This window comes from Rissa tridactyla, chromosome 1, assembly GCF_028500815.1.
Source record: "Rissa tridactyla isolate bRisTri1 chromosome 1, bRisTri1.patW.cur.20221130, whole genome shotgun sequence".
In the NCBI taxonomy this organism is placed as follows: domain Eukaryota; kingdom Metazoa; phylum Chordata; class Aves; order Charadriiformes; family Laridae; genus Rissa; species Rissa tridactyla.
The window spans coordinates 96,478,133-96,491,338 of NC_071466.1; the positions used below are offsets into that span (position 1 = coordinate 96,478,133).

Here is a 13,206-nt window from a genome sequence, read left to right on the forward strand (position 1 = left end):
AATCTTTTCTGTAGCATTGTGGAAGCACAAGATCAAATTCTGGTTTGAAATTAATGATTGAAAATACTTAACACTTTACTGGAATAAACTGGCCAAGGCTGTCAAAGCATTGCTTAAGTAGTATGCCAGCATAGTCTCATATTCAATCATCTATATTCAAGCTAGTGGATTTCTGTTAGTTAACTCTGTATTTTGTTCTGCAGGTAGTTTATGCCTTGTTAATGCCTGCCAGCGCACCTCTGGGAGAAGATGCCAGTGACTTCCAATACAACTTCTTAAAAAGTGGTGGTTTGCCTCTTGTATTGAGCATGCTGACTAGAAATAACTTCCTGCCAAATGCAGATATGGAAACTCGAAGGGGTGCCTACCTTAATGCTCTAAAAATAGCCAAATTATTGCTAACAGCAATTGGATATGGCCACGTTCGAGCTGTGGCAGAAGCTTGTCAACCAGTTGTGGAAGGCACAAGTGCAGTTTCACCGGTAATATAATCTTCCTTGATGCAAATAGGAATGTAGTCTGGTTTTTATATTGTCTCCAGAAACATCTGTCTACTTTACATTGACAGTCTCTTTGAGTGATTTGCATGCCAAGAACGCATGGTACTTTCAGATAATGTTGTCTGACAATTCTAAAAAAGAGATCAACTTAGTAAGCAAATCCTGTTTCTTTCTGAATGTAGAAAAGTTAGGTGTGAGATTCACCTGCTCTATATATGATTTTCAATGGTTTGCATGATTGCCCGTACAGGTAACTTTCCATTTTCAAGTACATCTATTCCATAAATGCTAATTCTGATTCTTTTGAGCTGTTGAGTCTATTAAAGGATGTGTCTTTGAATTTCTTTTGATTCCTATTTCCAGTTAGACCATAAAACAACAGCACTAACGTTGGGTCATGCCAGCACTTTTTCTACATTTTCTACACAAAAATAAGTCCTTGGCTTGCTAGATTCCTAATTCTGTCCATCGCTTGTAGGAGAAACTTGTAGAGAACATCTAGGTACATGCAAAGTTAAGTGTTGATAGTTGAAAGGTGTCCTACCTTAAGATTTCTCAGAGTTGGAGAGGGAAAGTGTAACACAGGTGTTCTGAATGGTGGTCTCACATGTCTATAATAGTAGGTTTTAGCATGTTTAATATGGCTAGTTAGTTTTCCTACATCTGGACAAATATGTTGTGGGTCAAGATTTTATTTCGGCCCTCTTACAGTAGGCGTACAGCATAGAGTCCAAACATTAAAATTTGATGCCGTCCTTCTTGGGCATTTGCTTCCAGGTATTCCAGCTTTTTTTTTTTTTTTTTTTTTTCCTTTTGTGAAGTTCTGTCCTCAGTAGTTGCTCAATCTATCAACCTATACTATCAACCAATTCAGAGCACTTTCTTCAAGAATATTTACTAAGATCAGTCTCTGAAGCAGAGAAGTACGTTCCCCTTAAGTCTGAAAAATAAGTATCTGTTCTGGTTAGCTCCAACTTTTGGAAGATACCACATTCATTCTTTCTCAAGGAAATCAAAACTTTTGATGATTACAAAGAGGTGAAGATCCTTTTCATGTCTCATGTTAGAATAGAATAGAAACATCTTATAGCAAAAAAGTTTGCCACCCCATCATTCATCTGTTCAAAATGAGTAAATTTTACTGCCCTGTTTTCTAATGAGGATTATTCAAAAGGCAGTTTGGAACACAGATAACATCAGTTGACTCTTGAAGTACTGTTTGAAACAGGTTTATGCTGGCCACTGCAGAGGTGGTAGTATTGTCCATGGTTACTGACGTTCACTGTTAAGTGTTGCAGACATCTAACTTTATCATAAGCTGATTTGTTGGAAAAAACGTGGTTATTCTTGCGGTCATTGTCATCCTATTTGAAGGACTTTAGTCTTGATATCTTTTGTTTACACCTGGGGATGGAGGTGGGACTTGTAAATACCTTTCATCTGTCATATCTGAAGCATAAGTAGCATAGCATAACTTTCTCTCTTGGCTTTCCATCAGTATTTAAGAGAATGAGATAACCAAGACTCTGCATCTGCAGTCTTCCAGTTATCAGTCTGCTGCTGTCACTAGGACCTTTTAAATTTTTATTTTCTTCCTTGCTTTCATAGAAAGTTGTTAAACATAGTATTCTGGTATACATAGATCCTGTTTTGCCCCCATAGAGCCATATGCCCCCATATTACAGCCTGCTTCTGCTAGCCAGTTGACTGTGTAAGCTCTATTACAGTCTTCAGTGGGAGTTCTGTAATTTTGCTCGCTGAATCAAGTGTCTTAGTGAAGCTGACAAAGCAAAGGGATATGACCAGTGCCAGGTGTTACAGACCAACTTTACAGAATGTCTTTTGAGCAGCATCGGAAAGAGGTTTTTTGGATTTAATGGTACTGGAAAATGAAGCAACTCATTTGTACAAGAAGCTTTAACTTATAACCACAGCACACAGAGTCTTTTCAAGCAAGTTTGCCTATGAGAAGGAAAGATTTGACCTGTCAAAACTATGCAGCTCTGTCAGCCCAAGGAGAAGGAACTCTATGCTCAAACCAATACAGAAAAGATAAAAATTTGTCTTCCTGCTGTTTCCACTGTGAAAGCATGATAAAGAACAGGAGGGTTAATCTGGACTAGAATTCTTCAATAGTGCTTTAACTCAGATGTTTAACATGTACTTAACTATAATGAACACTGCAGCCATGTTCTGTCTGGACCCTATTAGCTAATCCAGAGGGACACCCATTGTTTTAGCAAACCCTTTCTTTCCTACATCAACAAAAAGGGAAGGAGGCATTGTAATTCTAAATGTTCTGTTAACTTGAAATAATAAACAAAGCCCCAAACATAAGTAGTTTTGAGCAAGTGCCTCTCCTCAACTACTTGTACTCTGTGATCATGCTGTGTACCATACGGTGTCTTCAGATGTGATGGTATCTATTAGAAAATGAGCAGATTTGTTTTTCTTGGTGTTCGCAGTTTCTGTAAGTAGTTTTCCTTCCAAGATCTTACCTACTTCTACTAAACCTTTACAAGTAACTTTGTGTTTTTATATCTTCTTGCTTTCTTTTGTCCATGTAAAAATAAGTATAAGAAATACTTTCTTCCAGATAAACCAGGCTACGCATGACCAGGCAGTGGTGCTACAAAATGCCCTACAAAACATTCCTAATCCAACTTCAGAATGCATGCTAAGAAATGTAGCAATACGTCTCGCACAGCAAATATCTGATGAGGTTAGTGAATTCCTTTCTGTATCACCTTTTTTTCCCCATAGGCTTTTTGGGTTTTTTAAATCCTTAAATTTATTGCTTTATAAGACTGGGTTTTCCTTCTAAAATGTGTGAAAGATTTTAGGTGATGTTCATATGGTTCATAAGCTGTTAACTACTTGAAAGTATTTAATGAATTGTTTCCATATGCAATTATGAAATTCATTGTCTAATAGCATAAAGAGGCTTAAGTGAACGAGGAAGGTTCTGTTCAAGCTCTTTAACGGATTGTGAATATCTTATGCTTAGATCAGAAGTTCAGAAAGCTGATGTAATAGATTTAAAGAAGTTAATGTGTATTTTGGAAATATTTTTGTGATACTTTTTTTTTTGGTCCTTTATGTTTTGATTTCTGAGTAACATTCTTTTCTTGAAGAGAAACAAAGAAAAGTTTTTAAGTATTGAGCATGATTTCTAAATGCTGAAAAAGTCTCAAATTGTTGCCCGTGTGTCTTTATATGCGGAAAACGCATTAAAGATATAAGTGCAAAACTTAGATTGTGGAGCTCTATAGGGTTAAACAATGTGCTTTGCAAATGTAATAGTCTTATCTGTATGTAGTGTATGGTGTGACCGAACCCCATTTGGATTTGGAATTGAGTCATGTTAGTGAATACATTATTGAGTTCTGCTGAATTCAGCAGAAGCTAAAATCGGAACTACTGCCGCTTCCTCTTCCACAGTGAATTGAGATCCCTCAGTTTCCAGTGTGAAAGCAGTGGATATTGTACTGTACAGAATCTCTGCAAAGCTATCTCCAAGACAGTTCTGAGCTATCTAAATAAAAGTAGTCTTGTGTTGCCATCTTAATGTTGGAAAGTACAGTAAGTTGGGCAGTGTCTAAAGAAAGCACAATGTACTAGACTGCAAGACTGAACTATCTGCCTTCCATTAGTGGGTGGTATTGCATCCATCAGTGATTGTACGTGTAAAATCAGCCATTTGAACTCTGATTTAATTAACTTCCGTCCACAGAAGAAATGTCTTTTGAGGTGCGGTAAGAAGAAAGATTTTTAATTGTGCTTTTGTCCTTTTTGGAGGACCTCTACTAAATAAATAAATAAATTCTTTTTCTTTTACCGGGCACATCAAAGCAAACAAAATCTGAGTCTATTTTACAAGAGTTTACACAGTATTGCTGTTAAAGTATTGTCTATAATTTTCTGAAATGATGAAAACTGTGGATCTATATTTCATATGAATTGTAATTTGTCTTTGAAAGACTTTTTTTTCTTTTAATGTTTTGATGCTCAAAGACTCTTTTTCAACTGGCCACACAATTTTTAAAAAAATAAATCTGACGTGGTTTCCGTAGGCCAGACAGAAGACTACACCATGGAAAGAAATATTGCACCTTTTTAAAAACTTTGAATATTGAAGATTTTAAAACTACAATTGAGATTAAAAGGGAAAATGTCCTTTTCCTGTGTGTCCTTTTTCTGATAAATTTTTCTTGTGATGCTCTTACTGTAAAGTTGCTTTGCTTGTGGCAAGGGTGAAATAACTATTATTTTTCCTGTAACTACTGTTAGTGTCCATATCAGTTGCGAGAATGCACATTGTTCAGGTTTTCCTGATGCAGCTGGCTTATTAGTTAGGCTTCTTAGTCTGCTTTTTTAAATAAATCTGAGCATTAGAAAAATGAAATTTGAAATTTTTGAGAACTGTCTGCTATCTGCTTTTAAAGATTGCCCATTTTTTGGACAGTTCTACTTTGAATATAGACTCCAGATAGGTTTGGGGATTTTTTTGCAAGTTGATGCAAACTATAAATAATGGCGGTTGTAGCATGTTTTGTAATGTTTGCCTATCAGTAGAAACTATTGGATGTTAACTCTGACCATGCCGAAAATACTGAAGAGTGAGTCTGCAGTCATAAGATACATGATCTGTGGTTAATTTTAAACTCTTTATAACTTGAATATAGAACAATCCCTTTATATATTAATCACATACTTCATAAGTGTTAGTTTGTCTAGCTGTCAGCTAGCACAATAAATATCATGGAGGGACAAACCCTAAAATAACTTCAACTTGTCACATTACTTAAGAGGCTAACTGCCTTCCAGATGCATGTGTGGTGGTTTGTTCTTGGGTTTTTATCCCCAACACAAGAATGTTACAGCATTGAAGTTGGTAGTTTCTGCTAAATATTACTCAGAATCAGAGTTGCTGGATGCTTATCAAAAATGTTCACTTTCTTGTAATTCCTGGTAATTGTGACATTACAAGATTCTGTAATATATCTAAAATACATGCTGCTTTCTATTAAAAACAGAAATACTACATAAGTGAAGTACAGATACTTTTCAAGATGCAGCATCTTTTTTTTATCTAAGGACAAATTATTTGTTAAATTCCAAATTTTTAAATTTTGAACTTTTTATAAATACATTTGTGAGAATTTAGAATCCATTGTAATGTTATTTGCAACTGCATTTTGATGTTGTTTTGTTTTATTTCTTTTCTTTTTTTCAGGCTTCAAAATACATCCCTGATATCTGTGTTATTAGGGCAGTACAAAAAATTGTTTGGGCATCAGGTTGTGGGTCAGTTCAGCTGGTTTTCAGCTCGAATGAGGAAATTAGTAAAATCTATGAAAAGGTAAGAATTCCTAAGCAACTTCTCTGTATAACTGTTCCTTTGTTTACAAAAGGCAGAGTGTCAGGACGTCACACTTAGTGTGATGAGCTTATAGGTAATTATGTTGGTTATGATGTATTTCTGAGTCTAGTATGGTATGTCAGTTGTCATACCACAGTTTAATCTTCTCTTCCAAATTCCTTTTCTCAGTAGCTATTTAATTATAACTTGAATCTGGTGTCCATTCAAAAATGTACCAGTTCTGTAAGCTGCTGTAATATATTTTCAGCCCAGTTAGATGCCATATCTACATAAGAAATAAGCACTTCTTTGCAATGCTAATTTTTCTAGTCTTCAAATTTAAAAAGTTTATTCTACAGAAGTTGATTTAAAGCATATGTGCGGTCTAGAACGAGAAACAAGATCTAACTGATCTGAAATTAGCTCTGAAGCACTGGTAAAATTAAATAATTGCTAATCCTATATGGCTTTTTTCCTTTTATAATGTAGATATGTATGTAGACCATCTTCATGGTTTCAAATGTGGTTTATGCAAATAATTTGAGTTGGGGGTTATATATGTTATCACACACCTTGTGTTTAATGAATGTTGTTTACAGTTACAGGAAATAGTAATCTGTGTTTGGACACTGATTTTTTTTCTTGCAACATCCTCACTTGTTCACCTTGTAAAATCAAGTTATAAAATTCGCCTTATAAAATCAGTCAATACCTGCCTGAGAGTAAAAGAAAAGGCATGTATAGGGAAGTTTTTTCTTGGTGTATTAGCTGTTGATCAATTAGAGGAAAAATATTTGCTTCAGGAAAATGCAACATCTTTGCATTTAGCTTATGTAGTGGTCTAATGGCATCTGCTTCTATTGCTATGAGAATAACTTCATGAAATAAGTTGGGGTTTTCTTGGTTGTGTTTTTTTGGGATGATATAACTTGCATGTAGAAAGTGATTTAGTTAGCGTGACAGTCCAGGCACATGCAGATGTGCTCTTACATCTATACGTTTGATGTTTTAAGAGCAGTAGTGCACTAGAGAAAATACATCTAAATGAAAATATACCTGAACATTTTTTTCCTGACATTTTTGGACTGAAAATTTTACAGTTAAATTCTGTAAATTGTTCTTCAAACAATTGAAGCTTTATAATAGGTGACATTTAAGCTGTACATTATCAGTCATCCTTCAAAGGTTTTTTTGTGGGTTTTATTTATTTTTTATTGACACTTACATGGACATTTGTAATAAATAGTAGCTGCGTTTGGTTTATCCTAAGCAAAAGGGAACTAAGAATTGAAGGGAAAAATCTGAGACTAAAAAGTGGAAGAAATTGCACAAATAATAAGAAGGGGGAATAAAGTACATTTTATTAAAATAACATTAAAAGAGAGGAAAGTATCGCAGAAACAGAGGAATATGATGCAAGAAAGACATGTTCTTAATTTAACAGAATTGCGTTTGGTTATACATGAGAGGAAGTAACTCCTATTGGAGTTTTATAAAGATTGAATATACCAGTGACTGGCAAACACTGGCTTAGAGAGAAAGTATTTTATGGAAAATGCTTTCAGTTTTCTAAGTTGACCGTTAAATCTTAGACTTTTAACTCATAGGTCGTAAGAGCATTTTGCTAAGTCTGTGAGGCAGGGATTTATCATTAAATGTTAGTTTAAGAACAAAAGCAGACTGATTTTGTGGAATTAGGAATGACGTGTCAGAATTCCTAAAAACATGAAAGGCAACTATGGTAAATGTTTTTTTAAGAGGCACTTCAGAATAGCCTCATCAAGTATGACTTCTGAAAGAATGTTCTGAGCACTTTAAGAAGGTTCTGAACTGAACTGGTGAATTCAATTAAACTTTAATGTCAAGATAAATTATTTTGAGAGCATATTTTTTTATGAAGTGTATTCTGCCTCCTACCTCAAAAAATTCTGGCGTGGGAGTCCTTCAGTGGTTGAAGAAGATTGTGTGCGACTTTGAGTGGTGTCAAACCGCTATTTCTTTATGAGCTCAGAGGAGGCCCGTACCCATTTGAAATACTTCAAGTATGCTGCCTGTACAGCCCCGTCAGCTCTTGGTGCCTGAGTATAGGAAAATACTTCGTTGAGTATAAAATGCACATTGCCTTTCTGCTAGATCCCTGCACCCATGCAGAAAGAACTTTCTTTTCCAAACAGGGCTTCAGTGCAGAGCAGGTGCAGTCCTGAACCTCTGAAGGCATTCTGCTTTTACTTTCATGTCTTGAGATGTGTCAGAATTACCACATCCTCCTGCTGCAGTGGTACTGACTGTCTCTGATTTTTAGCTGTTGTGCAAAGACAAAATGGTGTCTGTTGCCAGACTGAGACATATTTTGTCCTCTTCTGCTGCTGTTTACAATTAGTTATCTCTTCTGCATTGTCATGTCGTCTTTCTGCCTACTTAATCTTGATAACCTTTCCATGTGTAAAGCAAATACTTATTTTATGTCTCTGATTAATGCTGCTAACTTTCAGCCATATTTACTGATGAATTAAAATTGAAACCTGCTCGCGTTCAATTTCTTCAGAACTTCTTCAAGCTAATTAATTTTGGCTTAGATGGAGGAGGGGGCTTGCTTTTTTTTTTTCCCCAAAGTATTTATTTTGGGAAAATGCACCTGAATCAACTCACTTGAATCAAGTCTTTAATTGAAACAGTAACCTATGTACCGATTAGAAATACTGTCATATTTCAGAATTCACCACAGCAGCTATGTTTGAAATTTGTTTGAACTCTTTTGTGTTTCTGAAAAACAGTAAAGTGCTGAATAAATTCTAGCAGCATTAAGAAGCTTTTGGTCAAGTAAGTTTTGAGTATCGAAGCTTTGTAAAACTGGACTTCTGGACAAGTTATACAGCACTACAGCCTTTCTGCAGCTTTTCTCGGTTTCAATAGTAACTGTTTCCAAAGCTTTAAACTCCAGGTTCTGAGTAGTGAAGAAAAGCGTCTTATTTAAAAATTAAAAAAACAAGCAAACAAAACCTGAATACAAACCAACAAAAAAAATGCGACAGTACTAACTAACATAACTTTTACCTACAAGCTTCCTATTTAACTTCTGGCTCCTTAAGTTCATGCTTGGAATCCTCCTTTGAGAAACACAGTACTGGAAGTTCAGGCCGTCCCGCATAGTGCTTTGAGTCACATCTGAGTGGAGTGCATAAAATACTTGGCACTGATAATCACTTAGTATACAACTTTGTGGTTTGTGTTTGTATTTAGTGTATGTACCTTGGAGCCAGCTGGGTTTCTCAGGACTTTTTTCTAGACCCACTTTGTGCTTGCTTGTTTATTTTCACAGACAAATGCAGGAAATGAACCAGACATGGAAGATGAACAAGTTTGCTGTGAAGCATTGGAGGTGATGACCCTGTGTTTTGCTTTGATTCCAACGGCACTGGATGCACTCAGTAAAGAAAAGGCATGGCAGACATTTATCATTGATTTGCTATTGCACTGTCACAGCAAGTAAGTCTTGGTGGTGTGGGCTTTTTTTTGTGCTTGTTTTTTTTAATCACATGTATTATTTTACAATTCAAAAATTAATATAAAGACTACATGCAGAGCAATGACTTCTTATTTAAGTGATTTTTCTGCAGTTGTCTTAATTTATTGTTTAGCAATATAATTCTGTAATTTGGATACCTATCCTGAAGTGGTAGCTGTATCAGCTGCTATTTCTTTGTTTAATAAGGAGGATATTGTAAAGCCAGATGGATGCTTGATAATGTGCTACTGATGGCTTTAGAACAATTTCTTTAGAATAAAATAATGGGTACTTTATGTTTTTCAGAAATTATGTGAATACACATTATAGTAGAATATTTGAGTGACTTAGGTATAGAAGAGCTTTCCTATACTTTTTCTGATAAGTAAAGACAAGAGACAATACTAGCGGTTTGAGGAGAGGAGGAAGATAAGATTTAATGCTGTGGTTTTCTTGCATTGGGGTGATACACTTGTGACTCTTCATGATACTTACGTTTTACATAGAGCTGTCGCATTGGAGCTGTCACCTGGTGCAGTAGCAGCATCTTGGTGGAACCCTTAGCACTGTTGTAGGTCAGATGGACGGGGAAAACCAGCAGGGGCTGCCAAGACCAATGTGGTTCAGTTGTCCTGCAGTCCTGTCATAGAGTTCAGGGATCTCCTGTTGTCTCCACGCTTTTCTTACAGTTCTCCCTAGACAGCCTCTGCACAATATAGCATCTGTATGATGGATGTCTTGTGACTTTTAGCCCATCCGAAATTGTGATGTGGACTATTGGGATGTGTATTTTTCAGAGCCATCCAGGTGGAAGGGTTTTCTATGTTGTTATTAAACTTAAAGCTTTGAACAGTTACTAAAGATTTAATTCTAGTTTTCTAAGATATCTCCAGTGTTGTTCCATGAATATTTTAACTTGTCTTTGGGAAATGACAGAGATCAGAAATTAGTGTTGTCTGAGCCTTTCAGTACATTTTAAGTGGAGTGAGATTGTGATGCTCTGAGATGACTGAGGTCAGAATTTCAGCACCATGTTTTGGGTTTTTTTACTTTTCTAGATAGAACAAGTTGAAAAGTCTTATGTTCACAAATACGAACCATAAAAAAGGATCAATAGTATCATCAAAGTATCCCTTTACAATGAATTATTTGCACACGTTGGTGAAAATGTGAAGTGTTATTGTCAAAATCCCACAAGCTTTATTACTTTGCAACCTGTGATAAAGGTTATTGAATTTTCAGCTTCACTGAAGCTTGTTATTATCACTTAAGTTAGATAAGTTTAACAAAACATGCTGACAAATGTACGTTGTAATTTTACACGTTAAATGAAGCAAGCTGTCTTTCACTATTTTTGGTAACTTTCAAGGCTGATGAGTAAGAAATCACTAAATTTTATTTTTAAAACTGTCAACAGTTGGTATCAAGTTACTATTTTGACAGTAAGTGTATGTTGGCCACATGTCAAATTTGGAGTACCAGTACAGCTGAATAGCCTGGGCAAGTGTTACTGCTGCCCCATCCTTTGCTTTTTTTGATGTGGGTCCAAAGATAACTCAGATTTGTGGCTTTTTTACATGATCTTAATTGTACAACTGTAGTTAATGAGTGATGATTTTTATAATAAATTTCACTGTAGTTATCTGACTTTCTGGCATTGTACTTGAAATTTAAGTGACATTTCTCAAATGTTCACCAGCATTTGTTTATATATCAGTTAGTGTTTGGTATCTAACACTTTGCAGACAGAAGTATTTCTTTGCATATTAAGTTCAGTGAGCAGTTCTCAAGGTTTACTTTGTAAATAAGAAGTGTGTTTGCACAAATAATCGGCTTTGGAGAACTTAAAGATTATTATCTAATATAGTGGCCAGATCTGTGTGATCTCCATGCTTATTTATTGGCAGTGTATTAATGGCAACATTAAAGCTTCTGGGGCTGCTTCTGGTGTGACATGTCTCTCATGAAAGGGTCTTAAAACCTTTCTTTAAGCTTTGAATATCACAAGCTGAGATTCTTGTCACTTTATGTGGGCTGGAAAGCTGTCATCACAGCTAGGTAGCTCTGTCCTTTTGTTTTTATCTCTGACACCATTTATCAGCTGTCAGGGTGAAAAGTTTCTTATTTGCTATCACTTTCACTAGTTTGGGTTAATAAGCCAAGATTTTGTCATTAAGAATAACTGAAAGAAGAAAATACTGGGATATTCTTTTGTTACTATGAATCTATTTTGTGATCCTCCCCACTTCAAAAATGCTGCAAGAACTCACAGAGTAGCTGTGTTAATGTTTACTTAAAAACAAAAAAAGGAACACAAAAACAAACACCCCCCCATAGAATGAGTACATTTAATTGTTAATTGGTTACAAAAAATGATTAGTCTGCTTTGTTTTGTATTGACAGCACAATGTAAAATATTAAAATAGTTACTAGTAAGGTAGCAATGTTCTGACAAACAGAATAGTGCCAGTGACAAACATACATCAAAGATGACTTGTTCCCACTCTTTCAGTCTTTGAAAACTGCAGATTTGTGAGGATTTTTCTGTTCTAGTCATATTTCACCAAGGAAGTGAACCATTGGTTCAAATCAGGAACTTCAAAATCTGTAAGTCTTGAACAGTTTAGTCTCTGAATTTCATTGTGCAGGTTCTGTCCTAACACAGTTTGTGATGGAGGTAGAAGGTCTTCTTAGCTAAACCTACAGTCTTGATTTACAGATGGGAGTATCTGTCATGGTTTTGAAAGTCTCTTCCAATGGTTACTTTTCTTGCTGATTTGAGCTTTGACTGAATCTGAACCCCAACTATTTCACACTGTTGCGCCTAGTGAATAGTTGACTGTTGTACTTTTCTTCCTAAAATACTGTAAGAAACTAGATGTGTCCCCAAGCTGGGGCTTCTTTTTCCAAATGTTTTATTGCCACGTCAGCCCAAGTCTGAACAGCAGTGGCTTAATTCCCCAGGTATTTTGCCCTTTAAAAATGAGAGTAGCATTGATGAATGGGGTTTGTTTGGGGTTTTTTTGTCAGAGGGGGTAGAATTTTTAAGGGCTTCTCTTTATCTAGGTGGACTGCTGCTCAGCTCCTTATCTCTGCCTTCTTTCTCCACCAGAATGGGAAATGAGCTGAATTTATTGTATGGTTCATACTGTCAGTACAAGAAGCTAATCATTGAGTTTTTTACTCATACGCTTGTAAAACTTCAGATACATACGACAATCTCACTTAGAATGCAACTATTCCTTATTACGTGATGGTTAGAATAGCATAAACATGAGTAAAAAATGGAAGACCACTTTCAAAATGAAGACAGCAAAGTTGAACTAAGCTATAAAAAATTTGCCTCTTCTGTATTAATGTGGAAACAAATTTAGTGTTTTCAGTTCAGAGATAGTTTAGCAAATACCAGACAGAATTCTGACTATCCTGCCATTTTCAACTATTGTTCTCTAATCTCTTGTCCTCAATCAGAGAACAATGTGAACAAAAATACGCATGTGAGAAAATGTTTTTGGTGCGCCATAAAAGACAAGGAAGATGATCAAGTTCAGATCTCACAAACATCATCATTCTGGAAAAGATGAGATGGATTGTTGGGTTTTGTTTGTTTCTTTCAGAGGTTGAGATTGTATGGAACTTCTGCTGTTGCCTCATAGCATGATCATGCTACCCATAAATTGAGAAACAGAATGCAAAATGTTTAATACTAAATACTAGAGCAGTTATTGCTCTCTAAGGTAATTGATTTTATAGTGGTCGCCCCTGAACACAAGACTGGCTTAGTCAACATTAGATAGCCGAACAGTTAGTCCTAAATGATCCTGGAACCTAGAAGTATT

General features: G+C 35.7%; 1 protein-coding gene across 4 annotated transcripts in view; it reads left to right on the forward strand.

Moving 5' to 3' along the window:
- The window catches only part of USP9X (ubiquitin specific peptidase 9 X-linked), a 103,838-nt gene that overhangs the window by 63,136 nt on the left and 27,496 nt on the right, over nt 1-13,206 (forward strand). For all 4 annotated transcript variants that reach the window (XM_054182128.1, XM_054182111.1, XM_054182137.1 and 1 more), the window contains exons 23-26: nt 204-482; nt 3,097-3,222; nt 5,737-5,862; nt 9,182-9,348. In XM_054182128.1, the coding sequence (XP_054038103.1) occupies nt 204-482; nt 3,097-3,222; nt 5,737-5,862; nt 9,182-9,348 (698 nt within the window). The remainder of the gene's footprint in view (nt 1-203; nt 483-3,096; nt 3,223-5,736; nt 5,863-9,181; nt 9,349-13,206) is intronic.